Below are 17,532 nucleotides of genomic sequence, written 5' to 3' on the forward strand. Positions count from 1 at the left end.
TGACAGTTGGTGCTTAAAGCTCGTGAGGGAGATAAGTGTTTCCAGTTTCAGTGCTTTTTGTAGTTGTGGTATATGGCCAATATACCATGGCTAAGGGCTTTGACCAGGCACTCTGCTTTGTGTTGTTCCTAAGAACAGCCCTTAGCCGTGGTATATTGGCCATATACCACACCCCCCCCCGGCCTTTTTGCTTAAATATAACTATTTTGCACTCTGTAAAATTACAGGACACCTGTCATTTCCATTGCAAAAAGAGACAGGTGAACATTTCCGTTAGTCTCCATTGGCACCACTACTCGTTGCCTAGTAACACAGCTAAGGTAGTAGAGGGAATGTGTTTTTTCCTCCAGTGTACCTCCACCGGAGCCTTATGTTCAGCTCTCTGACCACCGCTAAGTTCTAATGGGGTGTATTCCAGAGGGGACAAAATGCAAGTTGTGCCCCTGTTGGTTATTACATTTTAGTTATACCACGGCATTGTTGAATAATTAGCTAGGAAGGCATTCTAGACTTGTCACGCCATGACCTTAGAGATCCTTTTTATTCTCTATGTTTGGTTAGGTCAGGGTGTGACTCGGGTGGGGAAGTCTATGTTTTCTATTTCTTTGCTTTTGGCCGCGTGTGGTTCCCAATCATAGGCAGCTGTCTATTGTTGTCTCTGATTGGGGATCACATATAAGGTGTAATTTTCCTTTTGGATTTTGTGGGATCTTGTTTTCTGTTTAGTGTTTCTGCCTGACTGTAACGGCTTTCTTTAGGTGAAGGAGAGTCGGACCAAAATGCCGCGTGGCTATTAAGATTCATGTTTAATAAAACAATGGAAACACGAATCAATACAAAAACAATAAACGTAATGTGAAAACCGAAACAGCCTATACTGGTGCAAAGTAACACAGAGACATAAACAAGGACAGGAACAAGGACAATCACCCACGAAACACTCAAAGAATATGGCTGCCTAAATATGGTTCCCAATCAGAGACAACGATAAACACCTGCCTCTGATTTAGAACCACTTCAGACAGCCATAGACTATGCTAGAAAACCCCACTAAGCCACAATCCCGATACCTACGAAAAACCCCAAGACAAAACACACCACATACCAAAACCCATGTCACACCCTGGCCTGACCAAATAAAGAAAGAAAACATAAAATACTAAGACCAGGGCATGACACAGACAGAACTGTGCGCTTTCGTTTTTGTTTGAGTGGTTTTGAACTAAAAGAATCATGAACACTTTCCATGCTGCACTTTGGTCCACTCTTCCTACCACCAACGATAGCCGTTACAAGAGTGGGCATTACATGTAGATATACAGGACAGTTGGAAAAGATATAGGACACCTCTGAAGTAGTTCCAACAATAGGCGCCTTTTTCCCATTCTAAACCACTGCACCATGCGGGCCATACTTGCTACAGAGAGCCAAAACAACAACCATGCAAACCGAAATAGGATACAGTGTAAACGCAGGTCAAGCGAGGGAAAACTTAGCTCGCTCAATATCATTACTTTTGCATAGAATTTCTTTTGCAGCATCTGATGACCTAACGTGGTGAGTGATGGACATTAATTTCTCCTGTTCTTCATGACGCAGTTGAAGCTATGATTTCAAATCCTCCCACGTGTTTGTAGTTTGACCAGCTGTTTTCAGCAACTGGTATTGTTGAATTTGTTTGTCATATTGGCAGATTTGCAGATTTGCTAGCAACTAACTATTTAGCCACAGTAGCTTCTAGCCTAGTGTTTGATATGCAATGCGATCTCCTCTACTGTAAAGAACAGTGTCTCCTTTAGGACAAAGCTACTCTTCAATGCCAGGCAAAATTGCAAAGAATGGACAACTGGGTCATGTCTTTGGCAACCTAGCCTTAGTGGAGTTGCCAACAACCAGATGTTCTGAAAACCGGATGTGGGAACTCTGCTCAGAAGTTTGTTCCGCCTGCTATGTTGGCTGCCTAACCGATCGAACTAATGACTAGGTTTGTTGGGAGGATGAAAATAATGATTTTATAATTTTATAACGATTTTAATTAAAATATCAATGAAAACATGTAATTTCTACCAATAAATATTTGCTTCTGTATTGTTTTCTCTGTCAGTTATTTACAAGATAATATACAGAGCATCAGCGTTTATCCCTTACTTAACGTTACTCTGATAAAGGGCCTTTGTCAAATGTGACCCAACATTCTAACAGCACTGACACCTGGGTACTGGCACCAGATCCTTCCTCACCGTGTGCTGCCTCTCCTTGGCAGGCTTGGTGTTGACCTTTCTCCAGGCGTCCAGCTCTTTGTCCTTCTGGTCCAGGTAGTAGCCTCGTACAGGGTCTCCTCCGTTGTTAGCAGGGGCTCTCCAGGTGAGAATCATCTCCGAGCCAGTGCAGAGCAGCAGGGCGATGGCAGAGGAAGGGGATGGGGCAACTGGGAAGGGGAGATGTATTTGAAAAGAAAGTTTGGGCATGCTATACTTTTCCTCAGCCTGCCCAGAGACCAACAAAAAAAGTATTGCATTTGGATAGTTTAGATGGATAGTGTTTTGAATAAATAGCTAATCAGCTTCTATTCTTCTGTATTCCATTCTATTCTATTCTGGCCACTTCCATGTATCAGGTCAGTTAATGTAAGGCCACACAGGGTTCCAGACACAAAGTCCTGGATTTCAGCCATAACATCAACTGATCCGAGTCCAGATATGGAATCTGGCATCACTGTGAGTGGCAGCTAAAATGAGCAGTCATTACAATGCAGCAGCCTGCAGAGTGCATGTTATTATTATCAGACATGCTATTATAGAGTGAGACAGCAGTGAGAGGGGTCAGCAGTTATTGATCAGGTTCCTGCCTCATCACAAGTCTATGTATTTCACTGTGTTCGTGGACAAACCAAAATAAATCAGGAGCCTACCCATTAGATCTAATACCTGTCATCTTGTAATGGGTTCATGAGGCTGTTATGAACTAATGGTGAATTGAGATCAGGAATAGATTGATGAAGCCCACCACAGGTATTACAATGGTCATAAATTCCTGGGAGAAACTCTCTTTGCTGCCATGGAGTATTGAGGGTGTGTGAAGTGGTTTAAACTACAACTCCAAGACAAGACCAGAAAACATGGAAACCGTCGCTTCATGTTGAAATGGTTGGCAACTCTACCAAAGGACAAGACCAGAGAACAATGGAGATCATTCCCACATTGAAATGGCTAAGAAATCTACAAACTAAAGAACAATTATTCAAGCTGCAGCTGTTTAAATACTTTAGTCTGGTAAACGCATCCGATCTGAGAACATTTCCAAATGGTACTCTGAAGTATCCATTATAACAGCCTACAACAGCCATTGATCTCTGGTGGACAAACCAGAGGCTTTCTGTCAACTGACTATCCAGCAGATGGACCAGCGATCGCAGAGGGGGACAGCAAAGGCATACACTCGTAAATATGAAATTTGCAATTTCATTTTGAATGAGTGGTTGTTCATGTTCAAAGTATTAGCAATTTCTATGAGTGTAGTTATCAACTGTATAACAGTGAATCCTCTCAGAGCTTCCCGCTCTTGAACTGTTCCCACCCCTTTCCTTTGTTTACCAAGCTGCCATATCGGCTTAGCCCACTAGGGACTTTTCTATCATGTCAGTAACCAATTTATGACCTATTGTGTGTGTGTGTGTTTATGTAATTCTGTGATTAAGTTAGTAAATAAATAATTAAGCCAATTTGTATATCGCTGACTCATGATCTATGCTAGAGTTCGTGCAGATATCCAAGGGTTTGCGACATTCAGAATATGACTGATGTAATAATACATTAGTTGAAGACTGTAATCGATAAGATATGATATGTTCGTGAAATTGACATTCTAAAAACAAAATTTGTCCGTGGTGCCCTGACTTCCTAGTTAATTACTATTCCGTGATTCGTTGAAAACAGACGGGGGGGGGCTACTATCTGAACTAGTTCTATTTGTTTCATTATTTCAGTTTGCCCTAATGAATATATCCCAGGAGCATGTCCAACATTGTGGGTCAGTCCGCAGTTTTTTTGTCTGGTACTCACTGAGTGCTGCTTTCACCAGGATAGGGGGAGACTCGTTTGAGTAGATACTGTTCCCAGCTCGCCCCACAGACTTCACTCTGAACACATACTCCTTCTTTGACTTCAGACCATGGACTGTAAACCTGAGAGGAAAAAACAATACATTTAGGCCTAGGTGATGCAATGTCAGATTTGACTATTCATATAGCCCTAATGCCTAAGCATTTCTTTCTACATTGGGATGGTTCTATGGACTAAAAAGCAATTTAACTGGAAATGGTAATGGAGCAGGACTAGGCTTAATCTGTGTCCTGGAAACTGTCCAATCATGTTCTGTTGTAGAATTAGTGGCAATAAGAACTACAACATTTATCCAATGCACAATATAAACAGCTTTCAAAAAAGAGGAGCTCAGTTCATTTAAATGGCACAGTGAGTTCAGTACTGTACTTGGTGTTGGTGGTTGGTTTGTTGTTGACCGTCCTCCACTCTTGCTTCCCAGCCTCGCTGTAGTACAGGTAGTATCCCAGAATGCCCTCTTTCTCCTTGGGCTCCTGCCACTGAAGCAGGACAGCAGAATCTGTGTCTCGGATGGCCAAGACGGAAGTGGCTGGAGCAGGAGCAGCTAACAGGATAACACAGTGAGCTCAGCTGATTGGCACACTCTTAGAATGTTTTTATTTTCATATCTGAAGCCATCCCTGTAGGAGAACCCTTTATGGTTCAAGGTAGAACTGTTTAAAAAAAAGAATCTTCCATAGAGAAGGTACTGAAGGAAGAACCAACCTGGATGAAAGAACCACTGTCCCTGTAGAATAACCCTAGAACTATTTTTTTTAGAAGAGAAAACACAAATCCATATCAATGGAACTAGTATAACATTAAAGAAATAATATGTTTGTCCCTCTCCCTCACCTTGGGGTTGTCCCAGTGAGATTGGCGGGCTCGGCTCTGACGGTTCGCTCACGCCAAACTTGTTGACGGAGCGCACCCGGAAGCAGTAGGACTTCCCCTTCTGTAGGTTAAACATGGGGAACCTGGGAGAGCCCACCGTGATGTCCATGCTGGCCAGCTGCCAGCTGTTTTTACCTGCAATGGACTGATGGACAGAAAGAAGTACGAACAGAGAGCGAGACAGGCAGGCAGAAAGAGACACAGAGGTAGATGAAAAGAGAAGTAGGCAGAAAGACAGACATACACACAGTGATTAATCAATAATGTTTCTCACCATTATTTCTCATTTCTGCTCCATTAACTTGACTCCCATATCTTTAAGTCCTTTTTAAAATGTACATTTGAATAAAACCCAGTCTTTAAAAGGAGATCAGCGATTATATAGCGCAAGCCCAAGGGCGAGCTGAGGATATTTGAATATTCCTGGGCAGAACAGAAGCGGGAGATCTTGGCAATTGCAGATGGTTTTGATGGATTGGACAGTTTTATTACAGAGTTACTTATAAAAGTCCAATAAAGCAATTTCCTGTGGCAGTTTGCCGCTTTTCTTCTCATTATTGCAATTGCAAGCTGTTGGGCATCTAGTATGCAGAGTCCTGGTTGATATTGAAGAACTGGGGCACTTTGGGGGAGATGTAAAATTAATGATTCCTCCCCCCCCCAGGACTTTGATAAACCAGGACTTTGACAAACTTTAGTCATTGTAAGACATTCATCAAAATAGGAACACTTGTGTCCTTTATAGTTTGGTGGCCATGTACGAACACACCCACAACCTGTACTATAAAACCTCCTTGACGTTAAAACTAAACCAGAACAAAACTGTGGCTAATTCACAACCGTGAACCTAGAAAACCAAGAGAGATGCTTTTAATCACCCTCAAAGCCCAGAGAGAGCTTTGACCCAGCTAACAATTATGGGAAGAGAGAACATTTTTGTAATGTTACGGGCAATGTCCAGTTTTCAGTTAGTTAGGGGAACATTCTATCTATGTTAGCTAAAACCTTGTGAGAAACGTTTTAGCATGTTTTGGTGTTAAGGTTAGGAGAACATTCCCTTAATGTCAAACAGAATTTATCAGATTATACAACATTACTGTTCTAGATGTGTTTTATGGGACATTGCAAGAACATTAACGTGTCCAGTTTGAGGGTTAGGAGAGTATTCCATCAACGTTTCGATATCTTTAGGGCATGTGCTTCTTGGGCCAGAGGCCCTGGCCAGACCAAACCCAAATCCTCCCCCCTAGGCACTTGTGTAGATCTGAAACAACCGGTTTGGTGAATACACTTTGAAGTAAATCTCAGCTCTGTTAAAAGTACACTCAAGAAAACATTTTATTGATCATAGTGATTCAGTGCTATCATTAAAACAGGCCATTAATATGTGAGTATGTTAATATACCCCACTAATAATAGACAGCTATACAGGAAGCCTTTAAATCGCTGAAATAAGTCAATAAATTCAAGGATGAGAGAATAATCAGACTAACTGACACCTGACACGGACATGGTGGCGCATCGGGAAGATCGAAGTACTGTGAACTAAGGTTGTGAGTTCAAATCCCAGGTTAGGACATGTTGAATAATAATTACTGTATAAATGAACATGCACAATATAATCATGTGTGTTAAATGTGTCAGTTGAAAACACTATGTTAAAAGCACCGGTGTGAGTGAGTATCCCTAACATTGCCAACAAGAGCTATGAATGGGTCAGTGGTTCACCAATCAGGGCCTTGATTGGCTTGGCATCAATATGTGATGTGTAATACATTTCTCATTTAACTTGTCTAGAACATCTTATGTTATGTGTATTCCTGGTGGGACTTTGATGGAATATTGTCCTCACCATAGAAAACTGGACACCTAAATATCTTGCAACGTTCCAATGAAATGTGTCTAGAACATACACAAAACATTAGGAACACCTTCCGTCAGGACATGGACTGTACAAGGTGTCAAAAGCGTTCCACAGGGATGCTGGCCCATGTTGACTCCAATGCTTCCCATAGTTGTGTCAAGTTGGCTGGATATCCTTTGGGTGGTGGACCATTCTTGATACACACAGGAAATTGTTGCGCATGGAAAAACCCAGCAACGCTGCAGCTCTTGACACACTCAAACCAGTGCGCCCGGCACCTACTACCATACCTCGTTCAAAGACACTAAAATATTTTGTCTTGCCCATTCAGCCTCTGAATGTCACACATACACAATCGCCTCAAGGCGTAAAACTCCGTCTTTAATCTGTCTCCTCCCCTTCCTCTACACGGATTGAAGTGGATGTAACAGGTGACATCAATAAGGGATCATGGCTTTCTCATGGATTCACCTGGTCAGTCAGTCAGGGAAAGAGCAGGTGTTCCTAATGTTTTGTATACATATCTTAAGTTCTGAGAACATGGTAACCGCGTTCTGGGTAAGTTCTATTTGACATGAAGGGAATGGTCTCTTGGAATCATTCCTTGCACATCAGAGGAACGTTTGTTGTTAGTTCATGAGAACGCAAATTAACTAGCGACAGGAGAGCAACTTCAAGGCCTCTCAGTTTTTAACGAGTGCACCGATGCCCACCTAAACTGACACCGGCAACCGTACAAGTGTTTTTCCCCGCCCCTTTAATCTTTAATTATCATAGTGATCAGAGCTCTTCATTCATTTGGCTCCGAGTCTACAACAGTGAAACAGGTCTGTGGGCAGCGACGGGCTGACGCTACACACACTAAGATGGCCGGGTTGAGGGTAGCTGGTGTGTGTGTGTGTGTGTTTCTCTGTATTGTGTGTATGAGTAGGAGCACAGGCCTTAACTCACCCGCTCCACATAGAAGGTAAGTTGCTCCTTGCCTCTGGGCTCCGGCTCAGTCCAGCTAAGCACGGCGTAGTTGTCACTCATCTCACAGGCATGGACACCAGTGGGAGGGAATGGGACTTTCATCTGACCTAAGGTCAGAGGGAAGAAGGGAGGATAGCTTTAGTAGACAGTAAAGACAACCGGGTCATGGTCAGAAGGAGAAAACATTTTGAGACGGGGACTATTTTCCATTGCAAATAGTTTTGCTACGGTGTACCCTGCTAAACAAGACCCAGAGCATTGTATCACATGACCAAGCAAGGGTCAGATATAACATGTTTTTTTTATGAGAAACGCACAGACTGTCATGACACACACACAGTTATTGATTCATTGAAACCTAAAGTTGTACCAGGGTGCCTCGAAAAAGAGAGTATGGCAGTCTATGAGGCTGAGATAGTGCTTTATTTTTCATAATAGTACACCATTCCCTGGTGTTTCCATGGTGTTTGCCTCCTCCTCCATCTTTGAGCTACATCAGGGTCATGTTATGATCCCTGTTCAGAGAGAAGCACGCTGACTACCCTGGGCTATAATAGGCATTTACTAGGACACCATGGAGAATAGTCCACCTAATGGAACAAAGGACATTGCTTTCACAAAGCTATTACATGATGGATGATATGAAGAAACATGACGTTGTTATATTGAATTTCATAGGCAAAATTGCCACTGGGGTTTTGTAGTAAAAATAAGAGAGTGAAAGATAAGTGTTTCCAATGACAACAGTGTGCACTGTGTGATTTTGACCAATTGTTAGTAGGCATTGCCTGTCCGCTAATTGGTTGATGATGTCATTGGAAACGCAAATATTTTTTTACTGCAAAACATAGAAACTTGCCATTTTCATATATGTTGATGTTGGGGTGGTGCTGAAGATGAATATTTACAATTTTAAACTGCAATGTTTTCTTTCTGCCCCATGATTAAAGTGTTGAAGTTAACTGTTTCCACACCCCACCAAAAAAATAATGGTTTTACCAAAACCAAAAAATCACTTTCCACTTCCACTTATACTGTGTTTCCAAAATACCCCTCCATACCCCGCCCCCAAAAAAAGTAATGTTAAACTGTATAGAATTGCTGAACATGTGTCTTCAAATGTCAAAAGAATACAAAGGGAAAAGCAGAAATGTGCAGTGGCACAGTATCGTAAGTATTCAGTCTAGGGTAAGTAGCTGGGGATACCATTGAAAAGGCTGTAGTGCCATAGCTACGACCACTGTTAGTAATAGTACTACAACGATGATGTATGTGGTTTCTCACTTTCCAGCTGGTCTTTGGTGATGGTGATCTCTCTACCTCTGTCCACCTTGATAACTGATTGAGAAGAAAAAGAGAGAGAGAGAGAAAGAAGGAAATGAAATGCATGATAGCACAATGAGTAGATAACATGGAGGAAACCGTCCATACGATGCCAGCATGCCAGGGCTCGGCAGAGAGAGAGGTAGAGAGAGAGAGCTGGGGGAAACAGTCAGAGGCGAGCCAACCTCCTGGCCGTACTTCATCTGTGCCTAATGATCCACAGCATCTGACCAGCACACCCATCTGTCCTCTCTCTCTCTCTCTCTCTCTCTCATAGCCCCCACCACACACACAAACAATGTATTCTATTTAGCCTATGTTATGTCTCTCTCTCTCTCTCTCTCTCTCTCTCTCTCTCTCTCTCTCTCTCTCTCTCTCTCTCTCTCTCTCTCTCATAGCCCCCACCACACACACACACACACAATGTATTATATTTAGCCTATGTTATGTTTCTCTCTCTCTCTCATAGCCCCCACCACACACACACACACACACACACACACACACACACACACACACACACACACACACACACACACACACACACACACACACACACACACACACACACACACAATGTATTCTATTTAGCCTATGTTATGTCTCATAGCCCCCACCACACACACACACACACAATGTATTCTATTTAGCCTATGTTATGTCTCTCTCTATCCAATGACCTCTACCCAGAATGTGTTCGGTGTGTGTAAATCTGAGTGTGCAGATTACCCATAGTTCTGGTGTGTTCTAAAGGGTCGGTGGTGATGACAGGCTCGGTGGCCTTAGAGGGGCGTCCTACACCTGCCTGGTTGACGGCACACACCCTGAACTGGTAGATGGTGCTGTCACTCAGACCTCTCACAGGGTAGTGACATGCCTTCTGAATGGTGTCATTACAACGCACCCACTGCCCACTACCAATGTCACACCTATGATTAGGGAGGGAGGGAGAGCGAGAGAAAAAGACACCATATGAGAAGGGAAAGGAAAAGATCAAAGATTTCAAAAAATTGATTTCACTTTATGACTTTCAAAATAGTTCATAGCTCAACATTCCACAATTTTGTTATTTCTCCATGAATATAATTTTGTCACTATAAAATACATTTGTAAACATTTTCGATTGCATTAAAAGAGAAACGCATTTCAGCCAACAAAGGACAATCATTTTTCCACCCAAGTACATAACCTCAAAATAACAAGTCTCACAACTAATTTATAAGAAAATGTGAAGAAACGCAGCCGTTGAATGCTGATAAATCAATACTGAACAAGAAGCCACCTGGGAAAGCAAACAAAGAAAGCAAATAGCTTGAGGGAACATTAAGCTGTGTATGTGTTGCTAGGCGACTGGAAGGCAAGGTCTCTCTGATATTAGGTCTTTCTCTGATGCATATAATATATATATATATATCATATAATACATCAGAGTGAGACCTAACATTAGTATTTTAATGTGCCCTCTGCATGCTAACTAGAGAAGATGTGTAAGTATGATGAAAGTACACACACACACGCGCGCATCAATCAGCTTCAGTGATTAGTGAGCACCTGTTACCTATGGGAGGGCATTGATTGAGTTAACGTTGTGTTCCATGTTGAATTATTATCACACATATCATCCATCTTCTTTGGGCTTTGCCAAATGGATATTACATCAAAGTTGGCTGGGGTTCTATCTCCCCGATCCAATTTGCTCACACTCATCTGAATAAGTTGTGGCCCAACAGTTTAGTTTGGTTTGCTGTGTTTTGTTGATTTGGAGTCAACAAAGATAGCTTATGTCTAAGATAACTCTTATCGTTTAGACTGAACGTACAGGTAAGCAGGCCAGGTTCAAATCAAATCAAATGTTATTAGTCACATGCGCCGAATACAACAGGTGTAGACCTCACAGTGAAATGCTTACGAGCCCCTAACCAACAATGCAGTTTAAAAAAATACGGACAAGGATAAGAGATAAAAGTAACAAGTAATTAAAGAGCAGCAGTAAAACAAAAATAGCCAGACTATATACAGGGGGGCACAGAGTCAGGGGGGTACAGGGGGCACAGAGTCTGGGGGGTACAGGGGGCACAGAGTCAGGGGAGGTACAGGAGGCACAGAGTCAGGGGGGTACAGAGTCAATGTGTGGGGGCACCGGTTAGTTGAGGTAGTATGTACACGTAGGTAGAGTTATTGAAGTGACTATGCATAGATGACAACAACAAAGTGTAGCAGCGGTGTAAAGAGGGGGAGAGGGGGGGCAATGCAAATAGTCTGGGTAGCCATTTGATTAGATGTTCAGGAGTCTTATGGCTTGGGGGTAGAAGCTGTTTAGAAGCCTTTGATGGCACTATGGTGTTGAACGCTGAGCTGTTGTCAATTAATAACATTCTCACATAGGTGTTCCTTTTGTCCAGGTGGGAAACGGCAGTGTGGAGTGCAATAGAGATTGCATCATCTGTGGATCTGTTGGGGCGGTATGCAAATTGGAGTGGGTCTAGGGTTTCTGGGATGATGGTGTTGATGTGAACCATGGCCAGCCTTTCAAAGCACTTCAAGGCTACAGACGTGAGTGCTACGGGTCGGTAGTCATTTAGGCAGGTTACCTTAGTGTTCTTGGGCACAGGCACTATGGTGGTCTGCTTAAAACAGGTTGGTATTACAGACTCAGACAGGGTGAGGTTGAAAATGTCAGTGAAGACACTGGCCAGTTGGTCAGCGCATGCTCGCAGTACACGTCCTGGGAATCTGTCTGGCCCTGCGGCCTTGTGAATGTTGACCTGTTTAAAGGTCTTACTTACATCTGCTGTGGAGAGAGTGATCACAGTCCTCCGGAACAGCTGGTGCCTCTAAGCGAGCATAGAAGAAGTTTAGCTCGTCTGGTAGGCTCATGTCACTGGGCAGCTCTCGGCTGTGCTTCCCTTTGTAGTCTGTAATGGTTTGCAAGCGCTGCCACATCCAACGAGTGTCAGAGCCGGTGCAGTATGATTTGATCTTAGTCCTATATTGACGCTTTGCCTATTTGATGGTTTGTCAGAGTATTTTGCAGGATTTATTCTATGCTTCTGGGTTAGAGTCCCGCTCCTTGAAAGCGGCAGCTCTACCCTTTAGCTCAGTGCGGATGCTGCCTGTAATCCATGGCTTCTGGTTGGGTATGTACGTACGGCGAGGGAGAGCTTTGTATGCATCTTAGTGTGTGGAGTATACGTTGTCCAGAGTTTTTTTCTTTTTTTCTTTTTTTTCTTTTTCCCCCTGGTTGCACATGTAACATGCTGATAGAAATTTGGTAAAACGGATTTAAGTTTCCCTGCATTAAAGTCCCAGGCTAGTAGGAGCGCCGCCTCTGGGTGAGTGTTTTCTTGTTTGCTTATGGCGGAATACAGCTCATTCAATGCTGTCTTAGTGCCAGCCTCTGACTGTGGTGGTATGATAACAGCTACGAAAAATACAGATAAAATCTCTAGGTAGATAGTGTGCTTATCATGAGACACTCTACCTCAGCTGAGCAATAGCTCGAGACTTCCTTAGATATTGTACACCAGCTGTTATTTACAAAAATACATAGTCCGCCGTGCTTTGCCTTACCAGACGCAGCTGTTCTAGCCTGTCAGTATAGCGTGTAACCAGCCAGCTGTATGTTGACAGTATCATCATTCCGCCATGACTCCATGAAGCATAAAATGTTACAGTTTTTAATGTCCTGTTGGTAGTTTAATCTTCTGCGTAGCTTGTCGATTTTATTCTCCAAAGATTGCACATTTGCTAGCAGAATAGAGGGAAGTGGGGGTTTATTCGATCGCCTATGAATTCTCCGAAGGCAGCCCGCACTTTGGCCCCTTTTTCTCCGCCTCGTCTTCACGCAGATCACAGGGATCTGGGCCTGTTCCCGAGGAAGCAGTATATCCTTCGCGTCGGGCTCGTCAGAGTCGTGAAAGGAAAAAAGGATTCTGCTAGTCCGTGGTGAGTAATCACAGTCCTGACATCTTATTTTCGGTCATAAAAGACGGTAGCGGCAACATTATGTACAAAATAAGGAAAACAATAAGTTACAAACAACGCAAATAAACAAAAAAAAAACACAATCGTTCCGGGACGCATTAAACGTCTGCCTTCCTCTCCGATGCCATCAAAATTACACCAACAGAGATGGTCGCCTCGCTTCGTGTTCTTCTATACAGTTTTTTTTTATGTATTATTTCTTACATTGTTACCCCAGGAAATCTTAAGTATTATTACATCAAGGCCATCAGACTGTTAAACAGCCATCACTAACATTGAGTGGCTGCTGCCAACATACTGACTCAAATCTCTAGCCACTTTAATAATTAATAATTGGATGTAATAAATGTATCACGAGTCACTTTAAACAATGCCACTTTATATATTGATTGCATACCCTACATTACTCATCTCATATGTATATACTGTGCTCTATACCATCTACTGCATCTTGCCTATGCCGCATGGCCATCACTCATCCATATGACTATTTGATCTTACAGCTTGGCTCAGTAGTGTGAAAAGGTTATACGAGTCCTCAACCTATGTCCTTATTACAGTATTCATACAAAGCCCTAAAGGCCTCTTCACATTTAAATAACAATGGCTAACTGAACGTTAACACCTTCTCACAGAGTAATTGTTTTGATTATGCAGTGGCTCTTCACAAGTCCTCACTGTCAGCCCTAGCTATGGAAACACAATTTCCCTAGGATAACATAACGGTGCATACACTAGTGAAACACTGGTGTTACAGTCGAAAAGTACCTCTCCACAAAGTAACCCTCCACTTGGTAGGCTCCATCAGCACTGGGAGGCTCCCAGGTGAGGAAGACATAGTCCTTTTGTACATCAGAAACCTTCAGGTCCAGAGGAGAGCCTGGACCACCGGACACTACTGCAGACGCATCTGAGTAGGGGAGGGAATGGGTAATGCGTGAGAAGAGGGGAGGGAGGGGGAGAGAGACAGCAACACAATTAGACCAAACCAAATCATGAGAAAACAAAAAGATAATTACTTGACACATTGGAAAGAATTTATTTTAAAAAACAGAGCAAACTAGAATGCTATCTGGCCCTAAACAGAATACCTGACTACTGTGACTGTCACAAAATTAAGGAAATCTTTGACTATGTACAGACTCAGTGACCATAGCCTTGCTATTGAGAAAGGTCGCTGAAGGCAGAACTGGCTCTCAAGAGAAGACAGGCTATGTGCATACTACCCACAAAATGAGGTGGAAACTGAGCTGCCAAATTTATGACCATATTAGAGACACATTTCCCTCAGATTACACAGACCCACAAAGAATTCACAAAAAACGACTCCAATTTTGATAAATTCCCATATCTATTGGGTGAAATACCACAGTGTACAATCACAGCAGCAATATTTGTGACCTGTTGCCACAAGAAAAAGTCAACCAGTGATTATTATGATTATTTATTTTCTCTTTTGTACTTTAACAATTTGAACATCATTACAAAACTGCATATATACATAATACGACATTTGAAATGTCTTTATTGTTTTGGAACTTGTGTGTAATGTTTACTGTTTTGTTTATTTCGCTTCAGTTTATCATTTATTTCACTTGGTTTGGCAATGTAAGCATATGTTTCCCATGCAAATAAAGCCCCTTAAATTGAAATTGAATAAAAGGCTGGAGAGGGAAAGAACACGGAGAGAAGGAGAGAGAGACAGGGACATGGAGAAAAATGCAGAGGGAAATAGAGATGGAAAAAAAGGAGAGGGAGAGAGGGAGGATTAAAAGCCAGCAAGGTAATGTAATCCACAGCAGTTCAATTAAACCCTCCCCAGATGGCAGCCATGTGAAAGCAAGGTGCGTTGTCTGGAGGTGAGATTAACAGGTCATCAAATCTGCATTCGTTATAAAGACAGCACAAAGGAGAGCACTAAACAGAGACTGAGAAAAATAGAGAGAGAGAGATAGTGACAGAGAGATAGGAGAGAGAAGGAACGAGGGAATTATGTTAAGAGGATTAAAGAGATAAGATGTGACATGTATTAGACCCGTTTTCTATTCTCTGAGGCTTGAGAGACTGTTGCTTTGGTACCAACACAAGAGTAGGGAAATGTCAGGCAAGATGTCTTTCCAGCCTTCTTACAGTTTATGCTGCAAGTGTGAGACATTGAAGTTGGAATCCGTCCGTTTGCGATATTACAACAACAAAAGACCTCATTGCACGTGCCATAGAACAGCGGAGTAGGTGCTGTGATTTTATTTTAACACACCGCTGGATGTGCGCCTCTTCCGTTTGTTCAACAAAACAATAACAAATGTGCCTTGGGCGACCAGTGGCGCTATTTCACTTTTCCTCGATCTCAGCTTTAAGGCCGATGAGTCGTGACCAATTGCCTAGGTATCAGTATGACTGTTCATAAATGTCCTTGCGGTCAAATGTCAGACATCTCACTATTTTGACGTGTTCTATTGAGACCATGTTGAACTAGTAGACACCCTCAGTCTGCAATTTTACTTTGCTGTACTCGGTGGTGAAGAGGTCCCTCTGTGTCCCTCCCTCCCTCCCTCCCTCCCTCCCTCCCTCCCTCCCTCCCTCCCTCCCTCCCCCTCCCTCCCTCCCTCCCTCCCTCCCTCCCTCCCTCCCTCTGATAAGCTAAAAGACTTAACCAAACATGGCCCTTGTCTCTTCTCTCTTACCACCCATTTGTAATGCAAATTCAGAAAGAAAAAATCCACTTCCACTTCTACTCCCTAATGACTAACTCCAGCAGGAGTTAAGGACCAAGATGTTTTAATAAGACAGAAAATACAATGCAGTGCAATGGTTGTTAATGATATTGAGGTCTTACTCTGGCTGGGAGTTTGCAGTGGTGGGGATGAGGGAGAGAGGAGGGACAAGGGGTTGGGGAGGTGTGGGTGACTGGAGTCATGACACATTCAGTGGCCGTGACTGTGAAGTGACTGTGAATCTGGTGGGTTTCAAATAAGTGAGGAAGTGTTAGGTTTGTTTCGAAACACACTACTGCTATACCCAACCACAGACACCTGTGGGACCCAGATGTATCTCAAGGCCTCCAGGCAACTTTGGGAAGAAGCTACTTGTATTGTAGTGTTGGCTAGTTGCTTGAAGATCATAACAGGTCAGCTGGCAGCTGCCTTGCTCTTGGCATTGTGTTTTCTTATTATTGCCTAAATGTTGGTATAATGCCCCTGCTGGCACCGAAATCTCACCACTGCCACCAAAGTAATGGTGGCCACATTTTCACCAGAAAAACTAGAAACACTCCAAACTCAAGAGCTGCTATTGTGAATGTTTATAGGGAATATGCAACCTCACACCAGACCCACAGATACACACAAAACATCCCAGAACCTACCTTTGACAAAAATGTAGGCTTTATGCTCTTTGACCCCCTCCCAGGTACGCAGACGCACCATGTACATGCCCTCCTGCTCCTTGTGCACGCCCTTCAGGGTGAGGGAAGTGGAGCGAAGGGCGGTCTGAAGCTCCACCCTGCTGGACTGGCGCAGTTGGACTCCTGTGGGAGGGAGGTGGCATTCCTGTGTGCGGGTCCTACTTCATTTATAGCAGTTTTCTTGGGCCCAGCACCCTCTAGCAAGTGACGTGCATCCGAATAATACAAAGAAGCTGAGGCAACAAAAAACAGCCCACTGGGCAGACATTGGTTCAATCGATGTCATTTCCACGTCATTTCTGTTGAACGAACGTGGAATAGATGTTGAATTGACGTCTGTGCCCAGTGGGAAGGCTCTTGGAGATTCACCTGAATTAACACTGAGTGTACAAAGCATTAGGAACACTTGCTCTATCCATGACATAGACTGAGGTAAATCCAGGTGAAAGCTATGATCCCTAATTGGTGTCACTTGCTAAATACACTTCAATCAGTGTAGATGAAGGGCAGGAGACAGGTGAAAAAAATATTTTTAACCCTTGAGACAATTGAAACATGGATTGTGTATGTTTGCCATTCAGATAGTCAATGGGCAAGACAAAAGATTTAAGTGCCTTTGAACAGGGTATGGTATTAGTTGCCAGGCACACCGATTTGAGTGTGTCAAGAACTGCAACGCTGCTGGGTTTTTCACGCTCAACATTTTCCCATGTGTAGCAAGAATGGTCCACCACCCAAAGGACATCCAGCCAACTTGACGCAAATGTGGGAAACATTGGAGTCAACATGGGCCAGCGTCCCTGTGGAACGTTTTCGACACCTTGTAGAGTTTATGCCACAATGAATTAAGGCTGATCTAAGGGTGAAAGGGGAAACTTAAGGAAGGTGTTCCTAATGTTTTGTACACTCAGTGTATAAAGTATGGCATGTATACAGTTCAGACAATACAACCCACAATGCCAATGCCAGTTGATATTGGGGAAGGATTCATA

At 43.0% G+C, this 17,532-nt stretch overlaps 1 protein-coding gene across 2 annotated transcripts in view; it reads right to left on the reverse strand.

Moving 5' to 3' along the window:
- The window catches only part of myom3 (myomesin 3), a 75,029-nt gene that overhangs the window by 18,664 nt on the left and 38,833 nt on the right, over positions 1-17,532 (reverse strand). For both annotated transcript variants that reach the window (XR_010452347.1, XM_064945457.1), the window contains exons 10-18: positions 16,502-16,663; positions 13,906-14,047; positions 9,883-10,082; positions 9,115-9,168; positions 7,810-7,937; positions 4,956-5,139; positions 4,491-4,665; positions 4,062-4,183; positions 2,241-2,428 (exon numbers count right to left, since the gene is read on the reverse strand). Coding sequence is in view for 1 of the 2 variants with exons in the window: in XM_064945457.1 (XP_064801529.1) it covers positions 2,241-2,428; positions 4,062-4,183; positions 4,491-4,665; positions 4,956-5,139; positions 7,810-7,937; positions 9,115-9,168; positions 9,883-10,082; positions 13,906-14,047; positions 16,502-16,663 (1,355 nt within the window). In the remaining variant the exon portion in view is untranslated. The remainder of the gene's footprint in view (positions 1-2,240; positions 2,429-4,061; positions 4,184-4,490; positions 4,666-4,955; positions 5,140-7,809; positions 7,938-9,114; positions 9,169-9,882; positions 10,083-13,905; positions 14,048-16,501; positions 16,664-17,532) is intronic.

The sequence above is a fragment of the Oncorhynchus masou genome, chromosome 29, assembly GCF_036934945.1.
Source record: "Oncorhynchus masou masou isolate Uvic2021 chromosome 29, UVic_Omas_1.1, whole genome shotgun sequence".
NCBI lineage: Eukaryota > Metazoa > Chordata > Actinopteri > Salmoniformes > Salmonidae > Oncorhynchus > Oncorhynchus masou.